The sequence below is a fragment of the Mustela lutreola genome, chromosome 7, assembly GCF_030435805.1.
Source record: "Mustela lutreola isolate mMusLut2 chromosome 7, mMusLut2.pri, whole genome shotgun sequence".
NCBI lineage: Eukaryota > Metazoa > Chordata > Mammalia > Carnivora > Mustelidae > Mustela > Mustela lutreola.
Genome location: NC_081296.1, coordinates 111,966,327 through 111,980,718, shown reverse-complemented (window position 1 = coordinate 111,980,718; position 14,392 = coordinate 111,966,327). Strand labels below are relative to the sequence as shown.

Genomic DNA, 14,392 nt, shown 5'->3' with positions numbered 1-14,392 from the left:
TACTCTTCAAAAATGTCAAGGTAATGAAAAGACCAAAAAAAAAAAAAAAAGGCCAAAGAACTTCTCCAGATAAAAGGAGATTTAAGAGCCATATAAACTAGGGATGTCTGGGTGACTCAACTGGTTAAGCATCTGCCTGTGACTCAAGTCATCATCTCAGGGTCCTGGGACTAAATCTTATGTTGGGCTCCCTGCTCGGCAAGGAGTCTGCTTCTTCCTCTGCCCCTCACCCCTACTCATGCTCACTCACTCTCTCACTTTGGCTCTGCTCTCTCTCTTTCAAATGAATAAAATCTTAAAAGAAAAGAAAAAAAAAAGAACCACATAAAATAAATGTAATGCACGGCCTTGGATTGGATCCTGGATTCAAGGGATGCTTCTAAAGGTTACTATTGGGCCAACTGGCAAATCTGAAATATGGATTACATACTATTATTAGATAATACTATCCTATTAATGTTAAATTTTCTGAATTTGATAACCATACATTGACTATGTAAGAGAATTTCCTTATTCTTAAAGTTTTTAAAGGTAGGTCTGATGCTTGCAATACCCTCTCAAGGTGGTTTGACCAATTAAAATTATCATTAAATAAAAAATAATCATATATACCTACAGAGTGAATGATAAGTCAAATGTTCCAAAAAATTTTAAGTTAATGAATCTAGATGATAAGTATATGAAAGTTTATTGTGTAATTTTTTTTAAAGATTTATTTTTAGACAGTGAAAGAGAGAAAGAATGTGCACAGTGGGGGTAGGGGAAGGAGGACAGGAAGAGAATTCCAAGCAGACTGCCTGCTGAGTGCAGAGTTCAACATGAGCATCAATCTCACAACCCTGAGATCTTGACCTGAGCTGAAACCAAGAGTCAGATGCTCAACTGACTGAGACACCTAGAAGCCCCGAAAGTTTATGTATAATTTTTAAGTCTGAAGTGTTTTTGTGATGAAAAGTTTGAAAAATATATATACTCACTCAAAATAGAAAAAGACATATCAATTAAGGAATGTGGCAAAGTAACTCAAGACAAAATAGCCTTTTTGAAAAAGGCATTGTGATAATTCTTGGACAGAGCAATGGGAATAATTAAGAATAAGATCTTCTTAAGGTAAAATGACTAATAAAAGGATACAAGATACGATGGAAAAGTTACCTGAACAATTTTAGCTATCCTAGAAAAATCATTTGTTTAATGTTGTAAAAACTGTAACATTACTGTATATGAAAACACTCACACAGGAAGGGAAGACCTCCTTCCTCTGTTTGTCTTCTTCGCAATTACTGGAGTTCCAAAATGCTCTGGATTTGTTAAGGGAAGCTGGTCAAGTGTCTAGGTAAGAAACAACAGACAAATTAAATCAAATTTTGCCTTGATGTCCGAAGTTACTCAACCCAAAAAGCCTACCAATGGCACCCTACCTCACTCTCAGCAAAATGTCTCTCTCCTTTTAGACAAAGTGAAGTGCGTCTCAGTGTTCTTTCATCACCATCATCAAACACTAAAATAAGCAAGAGATACCAGAGAATTTATGCACACTAAGTAAACATTTCATTGCAGAGAAAGCTATTGTTGCTATTTATCTCAGCTTAACATTTGTAAGAATCATTATTTGTTATTTTTCAAAACCTTTTAAAATGTGCATACTATATTTTTCATTCTGTAGCTGCCAAACAGATGCAGGTTAAATGTCTGCCCCCAACTGCTTAGGTGTCTCCATTCATTTGTTCAATGTCTATCACTACAGAACCACCTTCTTTAAACCATTAGCAACCTAGTCAAATCAAGAATTATTATTTTTAATCCTAGAAAATGAGCAAAAACCTGGTTTAAAAAAAAGCATTATGGGTTTGTTCCCAACAGTTATCAATGAATTATCTCTTACTTCCAGAAAATGTTTGCCTTCTGGTAGTGTTTCTTGGATTACTGGACTCTTCTATTTATTTCCATGAAAACTTACTATAGTAGAAGTACTGGCTGCCAAATTCTAAAGTCCTAAGATTCAACTTTTTTCTTTTGCTAGAAGAGGATGTAAGAAGTTTAGAAATAGGGCACCTGGGTGGCTCAGTCAATTAAGTGTCTACCTTTAGGTAGGGTCATGATACAAGGGTCCTGGGATAGAGCCCCATATCAGGCTCCCTGCTCAGTGGGGGGTTTGCTTCTCCCTCTCCCTCTGCTGTTTGCTCACTCGCTCACTCTCTTTCAAGTAAATAAATAAAATCTTAAAAAAAAAAGTTTAGAGGGGCGCCTGGGTGGCTCAGTGGGTTAAGCCTCTGCCTTCGGCTCGGGTCATGATCTCAGGGTCCTGGAATCAAGCCCCACATTGGGCTCTCCGCTCAGCAGGGAGCCTGCTTCTTTCTCTCTCTCTGCCTGCCTCTCTGCCTACTCATGATCTCTGTCAAATAAATAAATAAAATCCTAAAAAAAAAATAATTTCGGGGGATGGGGTAAGGAATTTAACATTTTATCACTTTAATTCTCCATATAAGTAGCTTTATTATTTTTATAGGTTTAATATTTCAGAAACGCACTCTTACTTTAACATCTAACATATACAAAATTTATTTTTAAAAAATGCTCGCAGAAGACACCTGATTACCCAGCATTATGAAGAAATAAAATATAAAAAAGATGAGATCCCTACCTCAGATACTTATAATACAAACATCAATTAATATGTGTATATCTTATGAAAATAACATATAATAGGAAGGCATATAGAGACAAAAATAATTACGTTAAGATTTAATTCCAATACAATTCTAGAGGTTTTTCCATTCTAACAGAGTAAGATAGTATTAATAAAGGGAAATTCTACATTACTTTAATAATATTTAATCATAAACTTATTTGTTTCATGCTAAGAACTTATGTAAGAGTACTGAACTTCTTCAATATTTATCTACCTCAGTCAGTTCTTCTCTTAGACTAAAGACATCTAGTTTAAATTCTCTTACATGCAGGAGACAATGCAGAGAAAATGAAAAGTTCCTGAAGCACATATTCAAAGAACCATAATGATTCCACAAAAGGAGCTGTGTTATACACTGTCAACGATGCAGAAATTAATGACCACCTGCAGACACAATGACAGGATAAAACACAACATCCTCTAACAATTACATTACTAATCTACACTTGATTAACAGTGCTCTAAACATTTGTAACAAAACTATGATTCATATGGTGTCAAGTCTAATAAATAATCCACTTTCCTTTAAAAATCCAAGATCATGAAATTATTGTACCAAATTTAAAATAATTCATGTATTAATATCCCTAAATATATTAAAGAATAAAACCTTAAAAGTTCCAATTTTCCTTAATGCCTACAATATGAAAGATGGTAACAAGAGACACACACATTCGCACTCAGATGCACACACCTTTAAGTGGAGGTATGAGTAAGGAAAATGAGACTATAAGACCAATGAATAATATTAAAATTATGCAATGTTTTTCATTGTTTCATTGTTAATCAATGGCAGCTGCAAATCAAATGTTCTGATTAAAAATTTCCAAAATTTTTTGAACATTTTATTTATTTGAGAGAAAGAGAGAGCAGGAACAGAGGGAGAGGGAGAAGCAAGCTCACTGAGCAGGGAGCCCAACATGGGGCTTGATCCCAAGGTTCTGGGATCACAGCCTGAGCCAAAGGCAGATGCTTAACTGACTGAGCCACCCAGATGCCCTCTGATGAAAAAATCCAGTATCTTTAGCTCTTGCTTTTTTAAAAAAAATCACTTCAAAATAGATCAAATTTTTGAAGGAAAAAATGCATTTCACTTCAACATACTTTAATGGGTAGAAATAATGTAAGAACAAAAAGAACTTCCCTAAAGGGAATTGTAGTACCAATAACAATTTCACAGTTTTACACAGGAATACTTATAACTTTGATAGAACAAAGAGAAACAGTTTAAATTTATTTTTAACTCCTTAAACATACAAAGGCATGTATTTAAGTACTATATACAAGTCTGAAAAGCTCTATAACCATTCAAGATTTCCTGAAAGATGGAAAAGTCAACATCATAGTGAAACTATTAGTCATGACATCCCTGATTATCAAAATCATGAGGAAGTTCCATCTATAAAAAACTTCCTCTAGAACTTTCGTGTTAGAAGTATCATCTAAAGAACACCAAATTTGCAGGCACTGAGGAATGACTCTGGCAAAAGCAAAATAATTAACTGGTGTAGATAGTAAATACAGCTCTTTTTAGTTCAAGATGTATACTACAGTATGCTAAGAGAAAAAATTCAGAATACAAAGATTTAGTAATTCTATGAAAATGTTTTATACTAGTCAAAACTGGCATCTGAATGGACTACTGAGTGCTAAAGAGTATAAACACAGTATCTCTGGGGGCGCCTGGGTGGCTCAATCAGTTAGGTGTCTGCCTTCAGCTCAGGTCATGATCTCGGAGACCTAGGACTGTCCAAGGTTGCGCTCCCTGCTCAGTGGGAAGTCTGCATCTCCCTCTCCCTCAGCCCCTTCCAAACACTCATGTGCTCTCTCTCAAATAAATATATAATTTTAAAAAAAGTGATACCTCTATTACTATGTTACTATAAATACTGAAACATAATTTTAGAAAAAAGACAAAGCTAAGTCTCTCTCAATAATGTCGCTCATACTAGACAAAACAATGCCTATGCAAACAAATACACAAACCCTAACTCTAAACTGTTAAAAGAAACAAAAGCAACAGGGATCTATTTACTAAATACAAAAGCTCTACCTGTGATCACAGCACTGTTAGATGCTGGAGGATAGTAAGATAACAACAGTAAATTAACTTTTTCTTTCCAAAGATATAATTAGTTATCACTTAATAAGTTTCTATCATGTACTAATCCTCACAACAGCCTCTGCAAGGTAGGAATCACTACCTTCCTTTTATAAAGAAACTGAGAATCTGAAAGCTACAGTTTTGTTAAGGCAGATCAAAATAGGCATGAAGCAGAGGCATAAAATGAACACAGGAAAATAAGTCAAGAATTCTGACTTCACAAAAATATTAATATATCTGTGTATAGTAGTTACAATTAGTAAAATATTTTTATATCTACATTTACATATTAAGAAAATTATTTCACATAATGGAATAAAAACTTTAAAATTACATACCTTAGGTATAACCAATAGTTCTGTTACATAAAATCATCTGTGATACAGAAGTCCCTCTGCAGCCAAGGTCAAAAACTTCAGAAATCAAGAAACTTAAGAAATTAGCACTCAAATGTATAATGAAATTGACAAAGTATCACGGGAATGCTAATTCTTATGGAAGGCCATTTAAACAATAGATTAAAGCGTATCACAGGAATGCATAGGCTTCTTTTGGCTTAGTACTTCTTTTCTTAGTGATTTTCTAGTCAGTGGAATAAACACCGGTTTTTGAAAACATTCATGATCGATGTTGGTAATAAAAAAAACTTGTCATAAGAGGTTCTAACTAAATTAAAAAGCCTTATAAGCCAGCAGCACAAGCTACAAAAATCAGTCCATTCACCAGTTTAATCTAAACCTCCTCTACTCCATTAACTAAAATTTCCATGAGATCTGATCCAACTGACATGCAAAACAGTAATCACAAGACATGAAAAAATCCTGAGTCTTAAAAAGCATTTGTCGCAAAAATATATAAATAATCAAATAGATTTTTATTTTTTCAATTTTAGAGAGAGAGACAGAGCGCATGCAATAGCATGAAGGGGGAAGTAGAGAGAGAATCTCAAGCAGACTTCATGCTGAGTGCAGAGACCAACACGGAACTCAATCTCAGGACCCCGAAGATTCTGACCCGAGCTGAAACCAAGAGTTAGATACTTAACCGAATGACCCACTGAGGTGCCCCCTTATCAAATAGATTTTAGTGTAAAATTTGATACATTACATATGTGTCTATATGCATTTTATATGTAAATTACTAAAATAACAATTCTGTCCTTTACATTTTCCTATTTTTCAAGTACACTGTGTTATTTTTATATTCCAAAAAGGCGAAAGAAGAATAGTTTTAGAATGTCCTATTGACAACTGTATTTACCAGGAGTTAATGGCAACATTCAAGTGAAGATACAAATTCCAATCCTAATTTTGATACCTTTTGAATGACTAGACAGGTTACACATTTCCATACATTACACATATCTTTCAGGCAAAGATAAGAACTGCCAAAATGGTAGGAAACACTGTTTTATGATAGGAAGAGGGACTATTTCTGAGGCTCAAAGAAACAAAAAAAAAATCCATAAACTGGAGCTATTTATTATTCAATATTAGAAGGCAAGGTGTTATAAGATTTTTTTTAAAATTAGGTTATATTAGCCAATTAAAAATTGGCTATTCAACTATAACAGAAAAAAAACTCCAAGTATGTAAGATATTATCACACTCCTCAGATAATTTTTGATCACCAATGATCACAACTCTTATTTGATCCAAACCAGCAGCATGGTATCCTCTTTTCTTTTGTTTCTAATAGTCAAATTTTGAGATCACTTAAAATTAAAAAATGATATGGAAATCATTAATACTTTGTGTAACTTTCTGATTCTTAGTTAATACTTTACTAGAAAGTAGAAAACAAGAAAATTTTCAGAAAAAAGGAATTAAAGATAGTAGTCACTCAAATAAAGAAAAATATAGAACATTCATGATCTGTGAGAGAGGACACATTTTATTTTGCCATCTTTTAGGCTCATTATGCACTCATCATTCTTTATATGGGCTACATCCTTCAGGACCTAAATATTCTTTAGGGCAAAATGCTTTATTAAACATACTTAAGTGAACCATGCTTTTTAACATCTTTAATTTTTTAGGTCACTTGCTGTCATTATGCAGATGCAAAAACACTTAAATATTTTGAATTTTTCTCCTGAATAAGTCTCTGTTTTTCCAAGTACTGACTATTTTACTAAATGCGTACTACCTGCATTAAGTTCACCCAATGTAATTAGAAAAAGAAAGATTCTTGGGTTGCCATCCCAGGACCTAGTAAACTGAAGAGATTTGAAGTTCTCAAATCCTCATTTTTTAAAACAAGCACCAAGTGATTCTTATGTACACTAATGCTTGATACACGAATTACATGCAATTAAGATTCTACACTCTTTCAGAACAAGAATTATACAATTTCTTCTGTAATTACCCATCATAGAAAATCACCACAGAGAATGCTCACTAGCAACTAGCTTTTAGAAATGCTAAAATGCCATTCATAAGAGGATAAAGATCTGTTATTCTGGAGAGCAGAAGCCCAAAATGTGAAAACCTGAAAAGTATCGCTTCTGCAGAAGCATAAGCATTATATCAGTAAAACTTCACAAGTACTGTCAATGAAGCCTCGATATTAAGCACCAAATAGGATGCAATATTAGTATTTGAATATGCATCATATAATCTTGCATAATTTTGCATATATGAATGCCTGTAATTTTTACCACTGGTTTAATATAGTAAAATTGTATTTACTTGATCTCTAAGTGTTAGGATTAAACTTAGTTTTAGATCTCTAACAACTATCAATAGCCACAACTAAGATACCTAAAAATAAGTAGTTCAGAACACCAGCACTGTTTTGAACCAACATCAATTTCTAGGAGGTTCAAGAAGAACAAAAATGGTTAGAAAATAGTAGTTACATAGAACAAATTGTTACTGCTCATAAAAACTGCAGAGTTAAGTCCTAGGAAGAACAATTTTTAACCAAAGCATGTACTTCACAGCTCTGAGCATCACCGGAAGATGAATGATTTTTACCCAAAGCAAAAATTCAAGTAAACTAAAAGTAAACCTATAGGATCATTTATTTTCCTTCTTTAAGGAAACCACACCATAATTACATCACTTATACCAGGACATAAATGTAAAAACCAAACAATGGTATAGATGTTGAGTGTAAAACAAAGGACTGGATTATTATCCACGGGAGTGTGTAGTTTCAATGTACTGAGAAGAGATTTGGAAATGTTAATCATTGTTATTTTTATCAACATAATGACAGCAACTATGTAACTACTACATTTAGGTTTTAGTTTACATGTAGTAAGACACTTGTTGCTACTCACAGCAATAAAGTTTTTTATAGCCAGTATAAGCTTATGCATGGAATGTTAAGTATGCATTCTCATTAGTAGCACATGTATCTTTCCTGAAAGGTGTATGGAGACTTGACTGGATCAAAAAATCAAAAATTAAGCTATGATCAGCTAGACTTGAATCTACTCTGATTAGAATTGTTTTTAGGCTTTAAATTCTGTGGTAACATCTGTATTACCCTTATGTAAAACAGGCAGCAATACAATAAAAGATTGCAACTGTACAATCTTGACTGTAATTACAGGAAAAGTAAAAAAGTCTGATTAGTTATAATACTAACTTGTATCAACCTTCTAATAGAAGAAAATAACCATATAACTTAACTTTCTTAAAAAGAAATAATCTAGGTAGCCTAAAAAAGAAGTACATTCTTGGATGAAATAGTACCAAGTGACCAAAGAGGTAATTATTTTTGTTGCCAGCAGGTGTCATTAAAATTTTAACAACTATATCAAGTAAACTGACAGTAAAGAATACATATTTCTCTATCAACATAATTTAGTGTATTTACAAAATATAGGTATATGCAATCCCAAATTAAATTCTATGTATTAAATTAACTACTTACCCACAGTGTACCAACTAGCATCTGTCAACTTGCTGATAATAGCCTCCTGAAAGGATCCATCAGATGTCCTTGTTTCAACAATAGCTCCAACCTAAAACCCAGTATCAAAATTTTATTACCAAATTTAAATAAACCAAATCATTCCCACCAACTATATGACCTGGGTTAAAAAGAAAAATATACCTATGATAATTCTAGTTCACACTGACTTAGATCTTTATCATTTATAGTGCTCATGTATTTATCATGCAATTTGAACCTCAAAATGCTTTGACACACGTAAGGTTATTATCACCCTTATTTTACACATTGAATACTGTGGCTCAGATGAGAAGACAAGAACCCAGTCTCTTAAGTCTTACTTCATAGCTTTTACACCACATCACATTGCCTTCAAGGAAACTGTGGAATGCAAGAACCAGAAAACCATACGATAACAAAAAGTAGCTTCAATTTTCTTTCACAGAAATACTGAATATTGGATTCAGCATTCGTCTTTAAGGGACCTTTTAGATAAAGGTTCACCTGGAGAGAGGGATGGACCAGTTGACCTTCTTTCAGCTTCCATATCAGATATATCAGATATATGAGATATTAACCGAAGTGGTACTCTGACATAACAAAGATTTATTACATCAACAAATGGCCAGAAATGGATGGAAAACACAATATAGGTATCCACTAAATTGAATTATGAAGTAAATATACTTTACTTGAAACATTAGAACAACAAAAGATTCCAATTTATGATACTAGTATATTACTTAGCAGGCTAAATATCTCTGACAACAATGCTAAGATAATCCAAGAGACCAAACCAAAAGGTGGCTGAAAACTCATGTCTATATATACTAAGTTACCCTCTGGTAAGATGACTTATCTTTCTAAAATAAGGATACAGCCAGTGTAATATAATTTATACTAACTCTATTAACACTTTATTTGTATTTTTATTTTCTGATTAACATTCTTATAAATTTTAAAACTATTTATGAAAGTAAAATTCAGTAACTGACCATATGTATTTGTTACTTATCATTACAAACTTTAAACTGCAGAACATACGTACTCTTAAAGGACCCTTTACTTGGTCATCTTGCACCAACTGTGTAGTATTATCCTGTTTCAAGAGTACCTGGAAAACATTTTTTGCACAATAATTTGCATATTACTTTTAAAACAACATGTTTATGAAGTCTGAAGTCTTTAATTTACATGTTCTTACCATCCTGGGCTTACTCCTGTTTTACTTACTTATTACATTGTCTTATATTTGTGTTTATTGTCTCCCTCATTAACTGTGAGTTCCTTGAGGGCTAGAATCCTCCTTCACCATTATATCCTCAGCAGTTAACAAATGTCAGTGCATATTACAGGCACTTCATAAATGTTTGCTGAATTAATGAACTATGTAAGATTTATAATTTGTAGTGATTATTGTAAAAGTTTAAAACTGCCTTCTATTTTATGCAGTTATAAAAGGTTCTGTCACAAAGTATATAAAAAACAGTATCAAACTTTTATTGCCCAAATTCAAGGTAAATTAAAACCAGAACACCATTGGTCATTTATAAAGTAAACTTAAATAATCATGATAGGTAGTTCAGTGACAAATAAGAACTTTTTTACTATAAATCCTCCCAAATATACAGTGTAATAATCATGCACACAGAGCAAGTACTCAAAATATGAAAATTGATATTCCCTATAATGTATAACACGTCCTCCCCAATCACTGTACCGATTTTACATAAATATATCAAGAGCCACAATATTAACAGAAAGTTTAAATTCTCAACGAAATCCAAGTAAATATTTAGTAATCAAATCCCATATAGCTGACACAATAAAAAACGCCAATGGAAACGAATAAACGTCAAATGCTATTGTAACAATTCCTGAAGAAAAATTTCATCAGATCAAAATTTAAAAAGATCTCTCTTAATAATCACAGATAAATCTATGTATCTGCCACACAAATCATATTCTTCTAGTTTAATGGTTCTCAAACTTAACATGCAGCAGAAACACTTGAAGGACTTGTTAAAATACAATCACTAGACCTTAGTCACAGAGTTTCTGACTTAGTAGGTCTGGGGTCTAGGCCTGAACATTTGCACTTCCAGCAAGTTCCCAGATAAGGATGAGGCTGCTAGTCCAAGGCCACACTCTGAGAATAACTGCTCCAGGTCATTTACTCATTCAGCATATTTTGAGTGCCCTACTATGTATAGTGCCCTACTATGTATCAAGTACTACTCTAGTGTTGAGGACAGAACAAGTCTAACATGTCCTCCTTTTATGGTGCTTAATTCTTGTAAGAAAAGATCAGATATGGGGCGCCTGGGTGGCTCAGTGGGTTGGGCCGCTGCCTTCGGCTCGGGTCATGATCTCAGGGTCCTGGGATCGAGTCCCGCATCGGGCTCTCTGCTCAGCAGGGAGCCTGCTTCCTCCTCTCTCTCTCTCTCTGCCTGCCTCTCTGCCTACTTGTAATCTCTGTCAAATAAATAAATAAATCTTTAAAAAAAAAAAAAAAAAAAAAAAAAAGAAAAGATCAGATATGGAAGTGAAAAGCAAACTGCAAAACTGAAAGTACAACATGATCCAACAACAACAACAACAATAATACTGTTATGGTAGGCACTGCACAGTATTTGACAGGCCATACTGAATCTCTCTGGAATAGTATTGAAGAGGACATTCATGCACTTTATTATACAGCTCTATAATGTTAAAAATGTTTATAACATGGATTACACTTGTAATTTAAGTAAGATTATTAAAAATATTTATATAGGAAAACTACTGAACGGAAACACAAAAATGTTAATAGTAGTTTCTGAGAGGTAAGCTATGGGTATTAATCCTTTGGTACTTTTCTGTATTTCCAAATATTGCACAGGAATAATGTGGTGACTTTTTTTCTGGTCATAAAAGCATCTTAAAAATAAAATTCTTAAGTCATTTTTAACAATGTCTTAAAAACAATTTCAACTATATTATTTTTCCTAATCATTTGACATCGTCTCTACCTGAACATTATAAAAGAGAAGAAAATAGATCACAGCCTAAGTAAACATGCCACAACAGCAGAGAGCCAAATATAAGTCTCATAAACATTGTATTTTCAGAGAAGCATTTTGGAATAACTTCTCATTTTGAGTTCCTTATTTTGTAATTTTTAATACGCTTTTCCTATAGTTTTGTATACAACAGTCCTTTCACATAAAAATGACTCAATAAAATGCTGATTTGCAGTGTCCCCATCCCGAATTCTCTTCAATACAGGTTGCATTTAAATTTAAAAAAAAAAAAAAATTACCTTAACTTTTACCAGCCTTTTCACAGTCTTAATTTTTGCCTCACAGAAGGCACCTCGGTACTTGGCACTGACATCAGTTCCCACTGTCAGATAGGCAGGCTCATCCGCCGCCTGATGGAAGAACATAAAATGTGAATGTCACTACTATTCTCCCCTACTCCAACCTCAAACCTCATTCATTAAAAGGTTCTATATTTAAAGTAGTAAGAATATTAATATTATAGTTTATTAATGTCATTAATAATTTGAAAAATACTCCTAAAGCAAACAATTACATTCCTTTACTACTATAAACTATGTCCTGACAACAAAACATTTTAAGTTTTAACTGAGAAGTTTCAGTAAGGTCATATGATCATGTTTTTTCCTCCAGATACAAAATGTTTCAACAATTCTACAATTTATTTAAGAAATGAACATATTTAAAAAGAAAACAAAAAACAAGGGCACCTGGCTGGCTCAGTCAGTACAGCATATGGCTCTTGATTTCTGGGTGGTGAGTTTACACCCCATGATGGGTACAGAACTTACTTAAAAAAATAATAATAAAGTTCAAAATACCAAAAAACAGGCTCCTGGGTGGATCAATAGGTTGGGCGACTGCCTTTGGTTCAGGTCATGATCCTGGAGTCCCAGAATCAAGTCCTGCATCTGGCTCCCTGCTCGGCAAGGGAGTCTGCTTCTCCCTCTGACCCTCCCCACTCTCATGCTCTCGCTCTCTCTCTCTTATTTTCTCTCTTTCAGATAAATAAATAAAATATTTTTTTTAATGTTAAAAAAAAAAAAAAACTCCCAAACCAGGAAAGGTATATTCACACCAAGTGCCTCATAAAACTTTTAAGTTATTTAATTATGGCCTGAAAGTTTTGTTTTCAAATTAGAAGAAATACTGCTATTAAGATTAATGCTAACAATATGTAGCTAAATGTTTATTAACACAGCTATATTAAAGCAGTATCTTTTTGGTAGCAGTATAACCGCATAGATAAGAAATGAAGCCAATCCCTTCCATAAGGAGAGCATTACTTGTGGGAATCATTGGCTAAAATCTACATTTAAAAAAATCTAGTCTAAATTCAGCTGATAAATGCAGATATATGAACTAATGGCTCAAAACTTGGGGCTGTACATAGTTTATTACCCTAATCTTCCTGGTATATTAAAAAAAATAAGCTTTACTAAAAAACTACTTTTAGCAAATGGCCATATCAGAATGATACATTGAAAGATGTGCGAAATTTCATTCTGCCATTCATTTTAATTTGCAGTAACAGAATGATTATTATTCTAAGTCTGTCACTTTACGTGTTTCTTTTCAAAAACTAAATGTATTCATATAGACTCGATTCAATATTGCTAAGCACAAAGGTAACAGTGTACACTTCAGAAATAACACTTGCAAGCAGAAATGATTTTTCCTTTTCCAGTAAGTTTTCCCAAGTAACATTAAAGAAGGTAATGTGTCATTTCCAAAAGATAAGAAGAGAAAGTTTGGGGAAATGCTATATTGCAGAATTTAATACAATGAAACAGTAAATGAGTAAGGAATCAAGTACCTTTTAAAGTCAGTGCATTTACAAATAATGCAAACTGAAGAGGAACACTGGCAAATAAATATCTAACTTGAAATATTAAAAGCCACTGTACTACATAATGCTATAACTTCCTTTCCCATTAAATATCACATACGATGTGTGCACTATTAGCTATCAGAAGAATGTATTTTGGTTTTAAAATGTTTACTATAATGACTGAACTAAAACATTAGTTTCAGTTCACCTTCAAATATTTTAGCTACAGAAATTTTCACAGAAGAAATGACCTCTCTTTTACACAATGCACATATTCCTTCCTTAGAAAATCACACTGGCACTGTGGAAGAAAAAAAAATGTCAAAAAAATCCCCCAAAGAACCAAAACAGGACAAAAGCTTTACTTCTGCAAAGGTTGCTGCCAACACAGGAAGTGTTTAAAAATACTAGCCCAATGGACAACAATGGAAAGGCTGCACCAGCCTTTCCAAAGTGCTAACTGCTTCAGAGAGGAGCCGGACTGACTGCATTAGACACAATGATCATTTCTCACCCTTTCAACACGTCCTCATTTTCAGAAAGCGCTGCTTAGTAGAGGAATCAATTTTGAGTAGAAAAAAAAAAATGACATTCCACAGCACTAGCCGCACGACAAGCAGTGTCCAGGGCACGAGGTTCGGAGCAACGCTGACTCCACTTACCTTCATTTTTACTGGTGATCTGTGGGGTTCCAGCTCAACGAGCTATCTTCTCCGTCACTAGAAGCACGGGGAAGGGAAAGACAGGCACAGAATCAGTCAACAGAGGGGAGCGACCCAAGGAAAGAAAGTAAACAAACGCCAGCGGGGAGGGGCAGA

At 33.7% G+C, this 14,392-nt stretch overlaps 1 protein-coding gene across 3 annotated transcripts in view; it reads right to left on the bottom strand.

Moving 5' to 3' along the window:
- Window positions 1-14,392, bottom strand: part of ARID4A (AT-rich interaction domain 4A) — a 63,622-nt gene that overhangs the window by 48,101 nt on the left and 1,129 nt on the right. For all 3 annotated transcript variants that reach the window (XM_059182194.1, XM_059182196.1, XM_059182195.1), the window contains exons 2-7: window positions 14,237-14,293; window positions 12,004-12,114; window positions 9,751-9,816; window positions 8,682-8,772; window positions 1,422-1,501; window positions 1,238-1,332 (exon numbers count right to left, since the gene is read on the bottom strand). In XM_059182194.1, the coding sequence (XP_059038177.1) occupies window positions 1,238-1,332; window positions 1,422-1,501; window positions 8,682-8,772; window positions 9,751-9,816; window positions 12,004-12,114; window positions 14,237-14,242 (449 nt within the window). In that variant the 5' untranslated portion in view covers window positions 14,243-14,293. The remainder of the gene's footprint in view (window positions 1-1,237; window positions 1,333-1,421; window positions 1,502-8,681; window positions 8,773-9,750; window positions 9,817-12,003; window positions 12,115-14,236; window positions 14,294-14,392) is intronic.